General features: G+C 41.3%; 1 protein-coding gene across 1 annotated transcript in view; it reads right to left on the bottom strand.

Annotated features, from left to right (window-relative positions):
• The window catches only part of kmt2bb (lysine (K)-specific methyltransferase 2Bb), a 62,469-nt gene extending 44,543 nt beyond the window's left edge, over positions 1–17,926 (bottom strand). The window contains 6 exon segments of the mRNA XM_056286177.1: positions 9,952–10,111; positions 11,530–11,649; positions 11,810–12,020; positions 12,119–15,686; positions 15,876–15,954; positions 17,597–17,926. Of these exon segments, the coding sequence (XP_056142152.1) occupies positions 9,952–10,111; positions 11,530–11,649; positions 11,810–12,020; positions 12,119–15,686; positions 15,876–15,954; positions 17,597–17,926 (4,468 nt within the window).
• Between the last annotated feature and the right edge of the window lie 1,712 nt (positions 17,927–19,638).

A 19,638-nucleotide genomic window follows, 5' to 3' on the forward strand; every position in this document is an offset into this window, starting at 1 on the left:
CAGTAACAAATTCCTCACACCACTGTATGGAATTTCCACTACCATTTCATTATTTTCACAAATCACATAAAGGATAAGAGCAGACAAATAACTTGACATTAAAGAAATTGTTTGACTATTAATATTTGATATATTTTACCATACCAGATACTTCACAGATGCAGCCACTTTGAGACTTGGAAAGGAAGCATTAATGGCCAGAGGTAGGGAAGATAGAGGAAGTGTTGAAGACTACACCTGAAACTACAGCCTCCAAGCCAGCAGACAAGACTCCACGAATGGAGGCTGCAGGCTAAACTACCAGCAGCTTTGGAAGCGTCTTTGATGAAATCCTGGAGGAAAGCATGGTATTACCTGGTCCTAGGATAACCACAAGTGCACAAATTCAAGTGCAGACCTACCTCAGTGAGGTAACTATTCCATGGTCAGACAGTCCCTTGCCTTACTGGAAAGCCAACCCACCTCGACTGCCATCATTGGCAGCTAAATTTCTCTGTGCTCCCTGCACAAGTGTAGAGTGTGACAGGCTCTTTAGCACAGTCTCAGCTATTATGGATGTAAGAAGGAGCAGGCTGACAGCAGAAATCACTGAAAAGCTGATGTTCCTAAAGGAGAATCTGCCCCTCATGGTTATGTGAGTAAAGTTAATATGTTCAAGAGCTTTGCTACAGAGAAATGGCACATGTCAAAGTGGGGTTTTTTTTGTTTTATTTTTAAAATTGTTAAAAATAAAGCAGCTAGGTCAGAAAGGTCAGTTTAAACTGTTTGTTAATGTTATATTATTTATTTGGAATGTTATAAATATTTAAGTTGTGTTTTATAGTGCCATTTACACTTTAAGGGATAGTTTTGTATATGATTTTTTTTATAATGCGGAATGCTGCTGTTTAAATTGTTTGACTTTAAACCTGTTGGTCACTTTAAGTACTGCATGTCTGTGAATGTTCTCATTCATCCAGGTCATGGTTATCCAAAGGAATTGAATCGAGTGCAACTGGACAGCTATATACCAAGTCCAGTTGCACTCAATTCAATTCCTTTGGATATTTAAGTACTGCAGTACCTGTTTTTTATTTTTTATTTTTTTGTAGTGTTTGAATAAAGGGTGGCAGTCTTTCATAACCAACTGTTGTTGTGGACTATATACTGGGTAAGTATTTTTTTCTCCATTTAAGTGAGACATTTTTAGATGAGTAATTGGCTATCATAAGCAAAGCCCTTCCATGTATTTTATTATTATTATTATTATTATTTGTAAATGCAGTTGGCTGGCATGACAGAGGAAGAGGCAGAAGATAGGAAGAGATGGAAACAGATGATCCATTGTAGCGACCCCCAATGGGAGCAGCTGAAAGTAGTAGTAGTAGTAGTAGTAGTACTACAAGAGTAAAACAAAATATCGGACTGGTATTGGTATTGGTAGATAGCCAAAGCTGTGGTATCGGTATCGGAAGTTAAAAAGTGGTATCAGGACATCCAAAGGAGTTGAATCAAGTGCAACTGGACTTGGTATATATCCGTGAAGACGTTTCGCCTCTCATCCAAGAGGCTTCCTCAGTTCGTGCCTTCCTGACTAGACCAAGCTAGTCTCAAGAAGCCTAGCCTCCAAGAACAACAGTCGGTCACTAACGGCTCCAACGACTCTCATGACCACTGAATAATGAAGTCGAAACTAACACCCCCAACGACCGTCGCTGCTAAACAAATGCAAATCAATAGCTCTGATGGCGATGGGTGCGGCTGGACATTGGAGCACAGGAGAGCCAATAAAAATTTTTTTTTAAAAAAACTCTTGGATGAGAGGCGAAACGTCTTCACAGATATATACCAAGTCCAGTTGCACTTGATTCAACTGCTTTGGATAACCGTGACCTGGATGAATGAGAACATTCACAGACATGGTATCAGCACATCACTACTTTATACTGCTTATTTGCACAGTTGATGGAGTTCAATGCTCATTTCACTTCTGATGTACATGTACAATTATACAGGTAATAATCTACTACTACTACTACTACTACTACTACTACTACTACTACTACTTTCAGCTGTTCCCATTAGGAGTCGCCACAGCGGATCATCCATTTCCATCTCTTCCTGTCCTCTGCATCTTCCTCTGTCACACCAGCCACCTGCATGTCCTCTCTCACCACATCCATAAACCTCCTCTTTGGCCTTCCTCTTGTCCTCTTCCCTGGCAGCTCCATATTCAGCATCCTCCCAATATACCCAGCATCTCTCCTCCACACATGTCCAAACCATCTCAATTTTGTCTCTCTTTCTTTGTCTCCAAACCGTCCAACCTGAGCGGTCCCTCTAATATAATCGTTCCTAATCTTGTCCTTCTTCGTCACTCCCAATGAAAATCTTAGCATCTTCAACTCTGCCACCTCCAACTCCGCCTCTTGTCTTTTCGGCAGTGCCACCGTCTCCAGACTATATAACATAGCTGGTCTCACAACCATTTTGTAAACCTTCCCTTTAACTCTTGCTGGTACCCGTCTGTCGCAAATCACTCCTGATACTCTTCTCTACCCTGCCTGCACTCTCTTCTTCACCTCTCTCCTGCACTCCCCATTACTTTGGACAGTTGACCCCAAGTATTTAAACTCATATGCCTTCGTCACCTCTACTCATTGCATCCTCACCATTCCACTGTCCTCCTTCTCATTCACGCATAGGTATTCCGTCTTGCTCCTACTGACTTTCATTCCTCTTCTCTCCAGTGCATACCGCCACCTCTCCAGGCTCTCCTCCACCTGCAACCTACTGTCACTACAGATCCCAATGTCATCCACAAACATCATCGTCCATGGAGACTCCTTTCTGATCTCGTCCGTCAATCTGTCCATCATCATTGCAAACAAGAAAGGGCTCAGAGCCGATCCTTGATGTAATCCCATCTCCACCTTGAACCCATCTGTCTTTCCAAATGCACACATCACCACTGTCACACTTCCCTCATACATATCCTGCACCACTCCTACATACTTCTCCACAACCCCCAACTTCCTCATACAATACCACACCTCCTCTCTCGGTACCCTGTCATATGCTTTCTCTAAATCCACAAAGACACAATGTAACTCCTTCTGGCCTTCTCTATACTTCTCAACCAACATTCTCAAAGCAAACATTGCATCTGTAGTGCTCTTTCGTGGCATGAAACCATACTGCTGCTCGCTGATCATCACCTCTCCTCTTAACCTAGCTTCTATTACTCTTTCCCATATCTTCATGCTGTAGCTGATCAACTTTATACCTCTGTAGTTGCTACAGTTCTGCACATCGCCCTTGTTCTTGAAAATTGGTACCAGTATTCTTCTTCTCCACTCCTCAGGCATCCTCTCGCTTTCTAAGATTATGTTAAACAATCGAATTAAAAACTCCACTGCCATCTCTCCTAAACATCTCCATGCCTCCACAGGTATGTAATCTGGACCAACTGCCTTTCCACTCTTGATCCTTTTCATAGCTGCCCTCACTTCCTCCTTGTTAATCCACCGCACTTCCTGATTCACTATCCCCACATCATCCAACCTTCTCTCTCTCTCTCTCTCTCTCTCTCTCTCTCTCTCTCTCTCTCTCTCTCTCTCTCTCTCTCTCTCTCTCTCTCTCTCTCCCCGTCTTTCTCTTATTTTCTTCATTCATCAGTCCCTCAAAGTACTCCTTCCACCTTCTCAACACACTCTCCTCACTTGTCAGTACATTTCCATTTTGATCCTTGATTGCCCTTACCTGCTGCACATCCTTCTCAGCTTGGTCCCTCTGTCTAGACAATCGGTACAAGTCCTTTTCTCCTTCCTTAGTGTCTAACCTCTCGTACAACTCACCATATGCCTTTTCCTTTGCCACCTCTCTCTTCGCTTTACGCTGCATCTCCTTGTACTCCTGTCTACTTTCTTCATCTCTCTCCCTATCCCACTTCTTCTTTGCCAACATCTTCCTCTGTGTACTTTTTTGTATTTCCTCGTTCCACCACCAAGTCTCCTTATCTTCCTTCCTCTGTCCTGATGACACACCAAGTACCTTCCTAGATGTCCCCCTCCCTATTTCTGCAGTGCTTGCACAGCCATCTGGTAACTCTTCACTACCACCCAGTGCCTGTCTTAACTCCTCCCTGAACTCCACACAACAGTCTTCCCTTTTCAACTTCCACCATTTGAGCCTTGGCTCCGCCTTCACTCTCTTCCTCTTCTTGGTCTCCAAAGTCCTCCTACATACCACCATCCGATGCTGCCTAGCTACGTTCTCCCTGTCACCACCTTGTAGTCTCCAATCCCTTTCAGATCGCGCCTTCTACATAATGCTAAAATTATATTACATCGAAATTCTCTGAGAGGGCCAAGAACCAGGGCTTGGTTCTTGGTCCTCTACTTTTCTCTCTTGGCCAAATTATATGCAGTCATGGAATAAATTTCCATTGCTATGTGGATGATACTCAACTGTATGTGCCTATAAGGGCTTATGATTGTACTCAAATTACTAATTGGGAGGCCTACTTGGCTGCTGTGAAAAATTAGATGTCTAAATTTCCAGCTTTTAAACTCAGACAAAACTGAGATGCTGGTCGTGGGCTCCGCTAGACCGAGACACTGTTGTGGCAATTATTTAATTCCACTCTGACATTAAATGAGGAGCAAGACACAAATCTCTTACAATATTGTCACACGATTTTAATATATGTACAATGAACAGACACAAGCTAAGATGCTCGTGCGTGCCCCGATCTCAGAGCACTCCCTCTTTATACCATGCAGTAAAACAATGCCCTTTGTTTTGATTACAATGACATGTACCCAGAGTCTCTTTTGTCATGAAGAGGAGGTAGTTTCCACCACAATGGTACATACTTAAGAGTCTGTCCCTCATCCTCTGTCTTTTGCCAGGACCCTCCAGGACCACCTCCCATGACACTCAAAGGACTTTCACACCTCCCTCTGTTATCAGGCCCTTACCATGTTTACATGAAGAGGCACTTTTAACACCACCTTTGTCCTGCTAAACAGGGGCCCCAAGGCATCCATTCAGACAATGTAAACATAGTATCGCTGATCTGTGGTCAACGATTAAAAGTAATCAACATACATATGTAAACTGTCCTCACAGACACCAATTTGATCAAGTAAAAGTGTGGTAGCCAAAAATCTTGGTGTTAGGTTTGATCCCAGCTTTTCCTTTGATAAGCACATTAAATAAATCATCAAAACTGTCTTTTTTCACTTAACATAACTAAAATTTGGTCTTTCGTGCCCATGGCTGACACATAATTTCTAATACATTGGGTTTGTTTCATCCAGACTTGATTACCGTAATGTTCTGTTTTCAGGTCTACCACATGCTATTACTAAGTCTTCAGATGTTTCAAAATGCTGCAGTTAGAATCCTAACCTAGTCAAGAAAATTTGACCATACTATACAAATTGTCTTCATTGGCTTCCTATCCATGTTAGATCAGACTTCAAGGTGCTTCTGCTGACTTATAAAATCCTAAATGGGCTTGACCCATCTTACCTGTCTGATCTCCTTAAACCTTACATTCAATCTTGAGCTTTCCACTCTCAAAATGCAGGGCTCCTGTGTGTACCCAAAGTTAAAAAGAAGTCAGCAGGCAGCAGGGCCTTTTCCTATCCTATCCCTGTTGCCATCTGATATTCAGAATCGGTTGAGCCCTTTAAATCCAAATTTAACACTAGAACGACCGGGATTTCACTCCTACCTAAAAGGACCATGGGCAGTCAAAATGAATGCCAGTTTTTAAACCCTATATTCTGTCAAGATAAATACCCAATTGCAATATTAATGCATTGCATATGTCTGTTAGTAAATGACTGACACCAAAATTAACATTTTAACAACTATAATACTATTTTTTAAAATTTAAACTTCAGAGAGACATGGTCAAACTTCCATCCATTATCCAAACCGCTTATCTTGCTCTCAGGGTCATGGGGATGCTGGAGCTTATCTCAGCAGTCATTGGGCGGCAGGCGGGGAGACACCCTGGACAGGCCGCCAGACCATCACAGGGCTGACCGCGCTCTCTCTACGTCTCTCTCTGTCTCTCTCGCTCCATATAATATATATATATATATATATATATATATATATATATATATCAATACAGGTACAGGGAAAAAAAGGTTTTAATACATTGCAGTACAGGTCTGTTTCGTGCGTCACGCACTCATCAGCTACTAGTGCACGACGCACAAAACAGGCCTGTACTGCAATGTATTAAAACCTTTTTTTTTCCCTGTACCTGTGTTGATATTCCGCTTATTAGTTGTGCCAGCTACACCTTTTGGAAAGGTCACATGGTCGGAGTTGTTCCTTATCTGATGAGAGGGTCTAAGGACAGGATGTTGTGTTGCTGTTAAGCCCACTGAGGCAAATTTGTAATTTGTGATATTGGGCTATACAAATAAAATTGATTTGATTTTGATTTGATTTGACCTTGAATAGCAAACTTGAAAAAGTGAAAATATTACCTGAAAAACAAAACAGAAAACACATATTGCTAATCTAACAAACGTAACAAGGCTTATAAAACATGAAATGTAAAAAAAGAACTGAAAATAACTATTGAAACACTCAAACAATAACCAGAACTTAAAACTACTAGAAAGACCATGGGCCGTCAAAATGATCGCCACGGTTTTTAAACTTTATATTCTGTCATGATAAATAACCAATTGAGATATTAATGCATTGCATATGTTAGTATGTCTTTTAAGAAACGACTGACACCAAAATTAACATTTTAACAACTTTAATACTATTTTTCTAACAATTTAAAATTGCTGCTGTCCAACGCCTGTAAATACTACAATGCCCGGTGGCAGTCATGGTGCATCTGAAACGGCGTCTGTAACCAGACATGTTGGCAATAATCAAAAATCAAGTTTAGACTATTACTCGACACTGGAGAACGCTAGTGTGTTTCTAGGACACAGCAATGAACTTTGCAAAGGAAATGACACGACCAACACACGTCATATGACATGACGCGCACAATCACGTGCAAATTACGAGTGGTTATTTTGACCGGTCGTGGTCATTTTAGGTAGCGCTTATCATAACTTTTGTTTTTGTGCAACTGATCTAAAACTCACTTTAATGCAAATATATAAAATTTTAGGATCATTCAGGGGGCAGCAGGTCTGTATCTTTTTTTCCCACAAAGTTGTTAAACTTTGAAAATATAAAACTGTCAAAATGACCGCCTTGGTCATTCTAGTGTTAAAACTCACCTTTTTGCCTTAACCTACAATAAACTGCCTTTAAACCGAGTACCTCACAACCTGTACTGCAAGGTGGGTTGGTTTCTATCTCAACGAATTTACCAATCACTGTCTTGCTGACAAGATTACAAAGTATAGATAATGGATTATTGCAACTTTTCTCTCTCACGTCTTTCTTTCTCTCTCTGAACATCTTTATCCCTCTCTCTCCTGTGTGAATAATGTCTTTTCCTATCTCTTCTCCTATGCATGCGAATGGTGTGATGTGTCTGTCCTCCTGCCAGGTCCCTATGGTGATGGTGGTCGCCACCTGGATGCTGCTTGGCATCCTCCTCATCACATTCTTTATACATCTTGTAAATCCATTATAATTTTGTTATCCTGTTTCAATGTTGTATAGTTCTCTCTCTCCAATTTGTTACTAATGTCCTTTCTTGTCTCTTCTGCCATGTATGTTAATGGTGTAATCTCAGTCTACCCTGTGTGCATGTGTAGTCTATCCTCCTGCCAGGTTTTTACGGTGATGGTGGTCGCTCATGTCCTAGGCCAGGGGTGGCTAACCATGTGCCATGGAGAGCCATATGTATGCAGGTTTTCATTCCAGCCGGACTCCACACCAGGTGATTTCACTGATTAGCAACCCTTCAACCAAAGAGGAAGAATGTATCAGTGAAATCACCTGGTGTAGAGTCAGGTTAGAATGAGAGATAGGACAGTGGAATGGTCAGGATGCAAGGAGTGGAGGTGACGAAGGCATATGAGTTTAAATACTTGGGGTCAACTGTCCAAAGTAACGGGGAGTGCAGTAGAGAGGTGAAGAGGAAAGTGGAGACAGGGTGGAGTGGGTGGAGAAGAGTGTCAGAAGTGATTTGCGACAGACGGGTACCAGCAAGAGTTAAAGGGAAGGTTTACAAGATGGTTGTGAGACCAGCTATGTTATATGGTTTGAAGACAGTGACACTGACGAAAAGACAGGAGGCGGAGCTGGAAGTGGCAGAGTTGAAGATGCTAAGATTTTCACTGGGAGTGACGAAGAAGGACAGGATTGGGAACGATTATATTAGAGGGACTGCTAAAGTTGGACGGTTTGTAGACAAAGCAAGAGAGGCAAGATTGAGATGGCTTGGACATGTGTGGAAGAGAGATGCTGGGTATATTGGGAGAAGGCTACTGAATATGGAGCTGCCAGGAAAGAGGAAAAGAGGAAGGCCGAAGAGGAGGTTTATGGATGTGGTGAGGGAAGACATGCAGCTGGCTGGTGTGACAGAGGAAGACGCAGAAGACAAGAGGAAATGGAAATGGATGATTGATTCGCTGTGGCAACCCCTAACGGGAGCAGCTGAAAGTAGTAGTAGTAGTAGTAGTAGTAGTAGCAGTAGGAGTAGGAGTAGTAAAAGCAACCCTTCAACCAAAGAGGAAGAATGTATCAGTGAAATCACCTGGTGTGGAGTCGGGCTGGAATGAAAACCTGAATACACATGGCTCTCCATGGCACATGGTTAGCCACCGCTGTCCTAGGCTGTTCCAGTGGCATCTCCATGCTGCTTGGCGTCCTCCTCATCACATTCTTTATAGTATATGTTATCCTCGTTCAATGTTGTATTCTACAAATTGTGTTCTATTCTGTACACAACATCCATTGCACATCCACCCGTCTTGAATTAAGAGATCCCTCCTCTGTTGCTCTCACTAAGATTCTTCCTATTTTTTCTCCTTGCTAAAGGTTTTTTTTTTAGGGAGTTGTTCCTTCTCCGACGCGAGGGTCTAAGGACAAGACGTTGCATTGCTGTAAAGACTCTGAAGCAAATTTGTAAATTGTGATATTGGGGTATAAAAATAAAACTGATTTGACCAAGTGCTGCTAAATTTTGGCCGTTGCTACTATTTTTGTCTGCTGTAGTGGTCACTTTGGCAGGGAACTAATAATTTTCAAGCGTGATCTTAGGGGTGTTAATGAAATGTATTAACAGACAATGCACGTTTTGTGTACCATTTCTCCAGAGCGCACATATATTAACTTTTATACCACAAGAGGGCGTACTTCATCTTTGCAGTTCAGAAAAACTAATGGCGCAACAAGGGAAGAAGTGGTCCTGACCGTATAGATACGTTCATTTTCTTAAACACAAACCAGTAGGATTTAAGTTTATTGTGGAGCGGTACAGAGTATTTTTTATTTTTATTTTCCTTTTATACAGCACTCTATTTTTATTTAAAAAATGGCTTTGGTTTGGTCTGCCTCTTTAAAAAATGGAAGTAATTGCGCCCCATTTGACGTTGTTTTGTCTGGCGGCACCGTTTGTTGAATAAGGACAGGTGGACAAGTGCAGCCATTTTGAGCAACAGCATTGTTTGATTATTCTGGTTGTTTGTGCCTCATAAATTAATGTTTCACAAACTACTGTGCCGCTAGAATTGTTTGAATAAAGCTTAAACTGAGAAAAAGATGTGCGTTTTGCATCTTATTAATCATTATTAATGATTAATCGATTATTGTTAACTTGTTCCACTATCGGCTAAGGAAAATGCACAAAATTTGCAACCCTCAGTGATCTCTTTTGTTTAGTGGGTGAAATATTCAAAATACCAAGGGTACTGGATCAGGTCGATAATAAAGTTGTTTCTCAATAGTTCAAGTCACACTGATTATTATTAGAAAATAAAGAATACAAAGGATGAAAGTTGTTAATCCACTCATGTCTACCTTTTGTAATGGCTGATGGGGAGATTCCAGTTCTTTCATGCAATGGCAATGCACTGAGTCTAGGGATGTCGTCGGGTACCAAGGCTCGAGGCTGCCCCAACACCACAGCTGCAGCACGGCAAACATGTTTTATACGTGGCCCCCCTGCTCTACGAAACTCCTGGCACAGAGGGGACAGATGCTGTGGCTGAAAGAAATACAAAAACCAAGAGGAACACATATAAATAAAATGAAACACAGAAACACAAAAAATGCTGACACAATGATGGAGATAGCCTAATGCAAAAAAACAAAAATGCATTCGACTCTGATGACATTAGTACTGATGTTGCATTACATTGGTCACTGCACACCAGAGAGTGAAACTACTACAGCCTATCTAATAATAAATAAACTGATGAAAATGTGATTAGTAGGGTGGCCTTTTTCAAAACCAAGAGGCTTCTTTTAACACTAGAACGACCAAGCCAGTCATTTTGACCCTTTTGGATTTTCCAAGTTTAATAACTTTTTGAACAAAAAAAGATGCAATTTTCAGGGACCTGCCGCTCCCTGAATGCTCCTAAAATTGCATATATTTGCATTAAAATGAATTTTAGATCAATTGCACACAAAAAAAATTATAAGATCTACCTAAAATGACCATGAGCCGTCAAAAAGATGGCTTGTAATTTGCGCGTGATCGTGCGTGTCATGTCACTATTTATGACATGTGTTGGTCGCGTCATTTCCTTTGCGAAGTTCAATGCTCTGTCCTAGAAACACACGAGCGTTCTCTAGTGCAGAGTAATAGTCTAAACTTGAATTTTGAGTATTGCCAACATGTCTGGTTACAGACGCCATTTCAGACGCACCATGACTACCACCGAGGCGTTGCGCAGTGTCGTTGGACAGTGGCGATTTCAAATTGTTTGAAAAATAGCATTTAAGTTGTTCAAATGTTAATTTTCGTGTCAGTCGTTTCTTAACAGACATACTAACATATGTAATGCATTATCTCAAATGGGTATTTATTTTGACAGAATATAGAGTTTAAAAACCGTGGGCGATCATTTTGACGGCCCATGGTCGTTCTAGTAGTTTTTAAGTTCTGGTCGTTGTCTGGGACTCTTTCAATATTTATTTTCAGTTCTTTTTTTACATTTCACATTTTATAAACCTTGTTAAGTTTGTTAGATTAGCAATATGTGTTTTCTGTTTTGTTTTTCAGGTAATATTTTCACTTTTTCAATTTTGCTATTCAAGTTCAACCATGTCTCTCTGAAGTTTAAATTGTTTAAAAATAGTATTATAGTTGTTAAAATGTTTAGTTTGGTGTCAGTCCGTTCCTAACAGACATACTAAAATTTGCAATGCATTAATATTTAAAATGGGTATTTATCTTGACAGAACATAGAGCTTAAAAACCGGCGGTCATTTTCACCGCCCATGGTCGTTTTACGTAGGACTGAAATCCCGGTCGTTCTAGTGTTAATTCACCTTATATGTTATTTGTACAGGGAGACACAGAAGTAAGACATTAACATAGAATGATTGATTTTTTTTTTCATCCTCAGCCCTATTGATTTGTACTCTTACTTGTCCTTGAGGCGGTTCAGTCTTGACTGGGACATCAGGATTGAGCTGCTCCTTCTGCTTCCTCCTCCGTCTCTTAGAGGTCATATCTCTAGACATGGTGCCAGGTTGACCAGATAAAAGCTACAGGATTTATGGACAAAATAATTATTTTATTATGGGGTCTGGAGTGTTCAAAATACTGGTGTTTTACCAACTTGATTATAATTAATTGATTAGAGTTCATTAGACTGAGATAATAAAAAGCAACAGATGTGCTGACAGTAACTGAGCATAATCTTACCCCAGATGACTTAAGTTGTTTCTGCTGGTCAATTTTGATGAGCTGGACCTTGGCTTTCTTCAGTAGATTAAACATTCTTTTGTTTGCACCAGTGAGGCGCATTCTCTGTGAAGCTCCCTTCACCTCAGATTCAGGAGAGACCTCTTTAACAGCTGTGCAAAAGTCCTGTCCATACTCCAGCTTTTCTGTTTTGTAGATAAATTAATGTCACCTTTTTTGTATTATTTCTCCTTGATATTTAGTTCTGAAGATTTGATAAATTATGACATACTTCACCAGCTATGATGTTAAATTTACTCACCTGGAAACACGGTAGTATTTGTCTCATCTTTCGCCGCCATGTCCTTCTGTTCACTACACTGAAATGCATGGAACTTGGAATTCATAGTCCTGACGCACACAGACACTTTCCTCACCACTCCAGGAGTATCAAGGTCTTCGATCTTGAGCTTGGACTTGCCTTTCTCAGTGTTCGTATTCCGTTGCCTTAGGCTAATGCTCTTTACCTCATCATCAAGCCCTTCAGCTAAGTCAATGAGAGGTTGGAGAGGTTTACTGACACTATCCGTCTCGATTTTTCTGCTTTTAGGAAGTCCATGGTGCAACTTTTTGAGCCTTTTGTAAATCTTGAGGTGGGCTGTTTGTTTGGTAAACTTGAGGGGTTTTCTTTTTTTCTGAACAGAGTGGAAGTCACTTGATGGGTGCGAGGACATTTCAAATGGATTGGATAAAAATATATTCTCAAACTTGTTCTCTGGACTCTTTGACAGTGTATATACATCCTCACTAGACTCTCCTGGCACATGCCACTTGAAACTGGGGTTCCTCAATAGAGACTTCCTCTTTTCAATTTTCCCAGATTTTTTCACAGGGAACAAGCTGTCAGCTGCATCAGTATTGTCATCTAACTCCTGGGTCGAAAAAAGATTAACATCCAATTGAGCTTCACAGTCCTCATCATCAACTGGCAGGACAGGGGACATTTCTCTGCCTATGCCATCATCTCGTCTCTTTCCTGGACGCACATGCAAACCCAATTGTAGGCCCTTCTTTGGGGAGTTTCTTCGGGGCAAAACTGACATGCCAGCATCATCCATAAATCGTTGTGGGGTCTTGATGACTCGTGAGGATCTGGCACTTACAACAGGCATGATGAAATGTTTGATGTTTTTGAGGAATTTTGATTTACCAGGTTGGACATCTAGCACCTCTGATGCATCACCAACTAATGAGTCTGGTTCTTCCTGCTTCAAAGTGTCTTTGTTGAGCTCAATTTCTACCAGCTTGGATATGGCTTTCGACTGTTCTCTTGGTGTTTTAGACCCGAGGAACTGAACACCTGTCTGTTTTCTTTCATACCTTTTCTGCACTCCAATAAGTTTAGAGGCTGCAGCAGGTGTAGATGGTGCCAATGGGACCGAAGCTTCATTATCCCCCTCAACACTTTCATTCATCTGACTGTCAAGTAAATCGGTATGGGTAAACTCTCTTTCTCTGACCGTTTGCCTTTGTTTTTGTCGCTGTCCAATTAGACCTTTCCGCCTCTTTTTGCCCTGTTTGAGTGATCTCCTTTGCAGGCATGATTTTTTCTGATCATTTGCTGGGTGATCTAATATCGCAGACTCTTGACTATCTATAAATTGAATATCGGTTTCCTCTTTTACCACTGGCTGAATTTCTTGCTCCATTGGCACAGTGTCCTCTTTTCCCTCTGGCTTTTCACAGTCTTTCACTACTGCCACAATGTCTTCTTTTACCACAGGAGGAGGTTCTTCATTAACCACAGGCTGAGTGTCTTCATTAACACTACTAGCCTGAGTGTTTGTAGGTTCAACTGTAGCAAACTCTGTGTCTAGATTCACTTCTGGAAAGACTACCACCTTCTTTCTTTGAATAGAGCGTTTTCTCATTGAAAGGTTTGTTTTCCGTCTTCTAGGTTTAGAAGGCACTGGCAATGGCTTGGCATCTTTCATCTGTGGCTCTGCCACACTTTTCTGGGTCTCTTCAGGAGGTTCTACAGGCACCATTGAGGAATCCTCAGAAATCTGTGAGGAGTCTTCATGAACTTTAGAAGGGCTGTCTTTGGGTAACTGCAGGGATTCTTCAGACTGAGCCTGACAGGAGTCTTCGACGTCTGGAGGAACAGGTGGGGAGGAATCCTCATTTGATGGCTGTGAAGTCTCCTTAACTTGCACCTGTTGAGTGGCTTTCACATCTGGACTTGTTCTAAGTCTGCGCTTCTGAGTCGTCAAACGCTTATTATTAGCACGATTTTTCTGTGGTGTAGCAAGGTTTGAAGCCCTTCTCCTTAGTCTACCAGTTGGCATGACTTGTGTGCCCTGGCTACAAGGTTTATCCTCATGAATTCCACTCAACTCTTTGAAGACATCCTCTTTCTCGTCATGTACAGGGCTAACTTGCTGAACTAAAAATGATGGCTTTGAGCTTTTACGTTTACCAGGTGAAGAGACCTTTTTAATCTGAAGTGGGGGAACGACTTTAGCACAATCTGTTTTAATTGAGTCTTGTGGGTGGGGATGAGCTATGTGTTCCACTTCAACTTCCACATGTAAAGTGGATTTATCCTCAAATGTTATGTCAGATATGTTTGTGGAACACTTCTCATTATCTGTGAAGTTAATCTCTTTTGAAACGGAATGATCTATTCTTGAGCTTTTTTCAATTCCTTCCAAACACTTAAGGACACTGGTGTCTGAAAGAGGGGACTGATCCACTTCTCTTATGCTCTTCTTGGTCTCTTTTACTCTGACAGTGTTTTCAGCACTATGTATTTGACTTCGTCCTTTCACTAATGTGAGAGTCCACACAAACTTGCTCCTTTTCTTTTTTCGAGACGAATTCTTTTTTCTTGACAAAGCATCAAATTTGGGGTTTCTGATTCTAATCAATTTTAAACCTGGGACTTTCATATCTTCGTTTTTAGAGGGCAGACTGTCAATGGATTCAACAGCTGGTTTATCAGACTCTGTGGTAGATGCATCATTGACTTCTGACACTGAAAAGTCCTTATTCAACCTCTTGCTTTTCCGACATCTGTCATCCCTGGTCAATGGTTTCGCCTTCTCTATTTTTGAAACTTTTATTGTTGACTCTGCTTGACCAACTTCATTTGCACACTGATTTTCTGATTCTGTTGCACAGTCTTTGATTTTTTTAGGGAGTGGGTTAGTAGCTCTACTTCTCCTACGAATCACAAGTTTATTACCTTCAGTGTTCCTCTCTGTCGTCATTTCTTTCTGCTTTAATTTCTTTACATTAGTTTTTGGCTCTGTATCTCCACTCTTCAATGTAATGTCTACTTGGCCTGCTGATTTTTGCCTGGCTGATTTTTGGTCACTAACCTCAACTTTGGTGCTAGCCTCAGGACCAGATTCTGCTGTCTTTGAGGCAGACCGTCCACGTCGTCTTGCAGGTACAGCTCCCCCTCCCTCATTCTCTGCATCATGTCTACCATCATGTGGTTCAGATTTTAATTTGACATGAGCACTTGAGATCTGGCCACCTTGGACCTCCTTAGCTTTTGGCGGATCCTGAAATCCTTTTATCTTCAACTTCTTCACTGATTTTTTAGGAGTCCCCTTTTCCACTTTCACTTTCTTTTTAGCCACCAATTTAATAGTAATCCTTGGCGTTGAAGAGGCTTCTTTTTTAGTAGACTGTCTCTCCTTAGTGTTTTTTCCTTTAGAAACTTTCTTTCCATCCTTTGTAGGCTCTGCCTCAGGAGATAAGCTTTGGACTGCCTGTGTGGATTTTACATCTTTTTCAGGATCTGGAGAGGTAATCCCTGTGTTCACTGATGGAGTTTCAAGTGGCGGCTTCTCTCTTTGTCGTTTAGACTTTGTGATGACAGGATTGCCTATAGAAGAAAAAAAAAAGAAAAGAAATAATATTGCTAAATCTCAATCAAATGATCAGAATACAGAGCAAAAATGATGAGTAATGTCTCATTTACATTATGTTTTGTACTTGGTGCAAGTCTCAACTTGTAGGTTGTTCTTCAATTACAGCCGATATGATATGTTGTGCAAGGTTGGGTTTTTTTTACCTTTGGAAGGATTTTTTCGTGATCGTAAAGGTCCTTTATAGCCTTTTCCTTCGGCTTCAAATCCTCTGAAGTCATCACCCTAGAAGACAAAAACAGGTATGTAATGCATAAAGTAATTTGGCATCCTCTGTGTTGAAGGTTATTCCTTTGAAAAATTATAATACTGCAAATAATAGTCTGCAAAATTACTCCAAATGCCATTTTGAAACATGAAATACACATTATGTGCAGACCAACTGGTGGCTTTAAACAACCACACCTACTATTGATTAAAACTTGGTGTTATTAACATGAACTGCATTCATGTATAATCACAATACTTTCAAAACATTTAGCAATACAGTCAGTGCTTGTTTGTTTGAGTATACTGGCTGAATGGCAAGCCACCAGCAACATGGTCTGTATGCACACAAGATGCAACAATATTACAAGCAGACATGCAGTCGTTTTCACTCTCTCCTCAAACATCTTTCTGTTCATTCATTCTTTCCGGTTTTGATGAAATTAAACAAAATGGGCAACAGCTAGGCAGCAGGAGGGTACAACATGCAAGTCTATCACTGAACACTTCATTACAGATGTTATCTTAATTAATGACTAGATCAGGCACGTTTAGGAATGCAAAAGCCTGTGTGACTCGTGGTTCTCCTATTAGAATGCATAACGACAATAACTGCAATATGCGAGAGGGAAGGAGAGCAAAACGCTTTCGCTATTACTACAGCACACATCTGGACGCTTCCCTCCAATACCATAGTTACTCGTGTGTACAGATGCGGCCTGGAATGCTGTTAACAGCTACATTCTGGTGTACAAGGAGTATATATTAGTAAGCTTGTACGTATGTGGGCCGTTCTACTTAACCTAGACCACAAAAATCCCTTTTGCACATTTGAGCACCAAAATTTAAATCTGGCATGTAAGGTAATATTAGCTAGTAGCAAGCCCTTCCCCCTCCTCCCGGATAGATTTAAACTCACTTCTGTTTAGAGAAAGCCAACGCTGCCCGGCTAAACGTGCGACTGAAGCAAACTAGAAATTCGCGTGTTCATTCATGAACGATAATGGTAACGTTCATTGTATGTGTGCGTGTTCATTCTATCACCCTGGGATGCAAATAGCGCCTCACGCATCTGGCCAGCGTATAAAGGCAAGACCACTATTAGCGTTAGCCGCTGCATATGAGAGGGTCGCTAGCCTTCCCCTTCTTTGTGTTAGCTAACGCTAGCTGCTACTTCAGCTAATAATACCGAGCGGGCCCTGGGTGAAATAATTACGACCCATGTTTACAAATTGACCTCTTCGCTGACTGTGGCTTATTTAAACCGTCTAGCAATCGGATCGTTATTATTATTCGGATGTTACACAACTTCAGACAAGTAACTGTTAATTAACGTTATATTATCTAATATTTAATATCTACTTGTTAAATGCATGCGTTTTGTCGCGATCGTTCCTTTTTAAATGCCACGGTTTGGAATGGAACAGGCGAATCTGCCCTGTGCTACCATTAGCTAACATGTCATATTAGCTTAGTAAGTTCAGAGCCGAAGTTATGCTAGCAAGCTGTGGCAAATGATGTTGACATTTTCATCCCAGTATGAACGAGTCCGAAGAGAGATGGAAAAAAAAGAAAAAAAAACGTGAGTATGTTAGTGCTCAACATCAGACACACTACTCGGTCACACGAACACGTTATAAAATGAATTAAAGATACTAACTCCTGAGTCGATTTGGGACCTCACCTCTTCACTCCCACTTGAGCTGTATCCAGCTTGACCGAGGCTCTTGTGGTTCGCCTCTATCCCGAGTAAACGCAAGTGAGACTGGTCTTCGTTTAACGACAGGACCAGGTTCGTGGGCCTTGGGCCTCCGTTGGTCACATCGTCCGCGTCCGCCCCCGATCGCCCGAGTTGCCACCGCTTCTCGGAACGCAAACGACTGCGGGACGACCAAGGCCGACCGGGGAAACGACCCCGGGCTGCAGCGGTACCACCTTGGCCTCCTACGGCAGCCGCGGTTGCTGATCCGCATCCCGCCGCCGCCATCATTGCTTCAACAACAACACCGATAGCTAGCAGCTCGAGGAGAGACAAGAGGGAAGGCGCGAGATGGGGGGGGGGAGGAGGGGATGCCGCAATGCTGCAAGGGAAAGTGAGTTTTTTCATAGTAAACGCAAACGGGAATATCCAGGGCATATGGACAAAGGGTGCCTCTACACCGGGTAGCATTGGCTGTGTGTTCTCTCGGTTTGGTGGCCTCCGTTTGTCCTCCACGATGATTAAAAAGTGCCCGCACCTCCAGGTCTCTCTGTGATCCCTCTAACGCTGAACAAGAACCTTTTGGGCCACTTGGAATAGCTGAGTGACTAATGGGGGGGGGGGGGTTAGACTTTTGCTTTTCAAAAAGTAATTGGCATACTCACACGGGCTTTTGGAGTTAAAAACCCAATGGCTTCCTTTCAGGAAAAGACATCGGTCATAGATGAAAGCTCAACATTTCCGAGTAAATATGATTACACCCACAATTCCTGTGATAAATCAGTCAATGCTGCACCCTGGCTGGTCTAGCCGTGCCCATGGGTGTGCAGTCCCGAACGCTTACATGTCCACGTGTCTTTGTCCACACTCGTCACACGCACAGCGGTTAGAACGAATCCAAGGCCCATCGTTCGAGAACACAAGGTTACTAACTTTTCATCAGTGCAGCAGATTTCCACGGGGCCCAAAATCTCTTGCTGTGCCCTTGGTCACACATGCAAACAATATGAATATTACTGATCACACTGATCAGAGACAAAATATCCAGCATGAAACCTTCCTAAACCTTCCAAACGTTTTTCAAAGAGGAGAGAAAGCGGCAGAGCACAGCTGACCCTTGGGGTTGATGCTAGTCTCTAAGTGTAATATGGGTCACAGAAATAAGAGCAAGGGCAACGCATACCTATTGTTTTAATTCATTGTCCTCCGTTTTAAAACACTACCAGCAAAAGACTTGAAAAAGACCAAGTTTGACTTGATTTATATATCCTAGACATTTGTAATTGTCCCGATAGGTTTGTGAGTACATCTTCATTCAGTGAGAATATCTCATTGCAGCAAGCAACATAAAATGATCTTAATTTAAAGACTGCTGGAAAACCAGATGTGCAAATGCATAAACTTTGGCTGTGCATTGTAAGAGAAGACTTAGATTCAAAGATAATTGGATTCAGGCTGTAAGATACGGATTTAATTGCATACACAAATTATGTGATTTTTTGCTCCCTACCCTCGGATCCTGGCTAATCCTCCATGTTGTTTTAATTTTCAACGACATGCTATAGATGCATTTTAATCAATACTGGTGCTTCTATCCGATGATGTAGAATCTGTTTTGTTTTAGTTTTTTTAAATGTGTATTTCTTCTTATTTCTTACTCTGGACCAATCACACACCAATAATAGTATATTTTGTCTAGGTTATCATTAAGGGAGGGAATCAAAAACTGAATATAGCGTCTACAGCCGATTAAAAACGGTTCTTTATGTCTTTCATATGTTGACTGAAAAATGAAACGTTGCAGTTGGGTGTCTCGCTGGGAAATAAATAATAATAATAATAATACTAATAAAGTTTTTATTTGCTGTTGGTTTCTCTATCTTTGGAGTTGAATTTAAGGACATGAAATTGCAACAGGTAGGCCTTCGTACATAATAAACTATAAATATATAAATATAGATATAACAAGTATAAATATAACATGTACTCTCATCTGGTGTATT

Source organism: Lampris incognitus, chromosome 9 (assembly GCF_029633865.1).
Source record: "Lampris incognitus isolate fLamInc1 chromosome 9, fLamInc1.hap2, whole genome shotgun sequence".
Taxonomy (NCBI): Eukaryota; Metazoa; Chordata; class Actinopteri; order Lampriformes; family Lampridae; genus Lampris; species Lampris incognitus.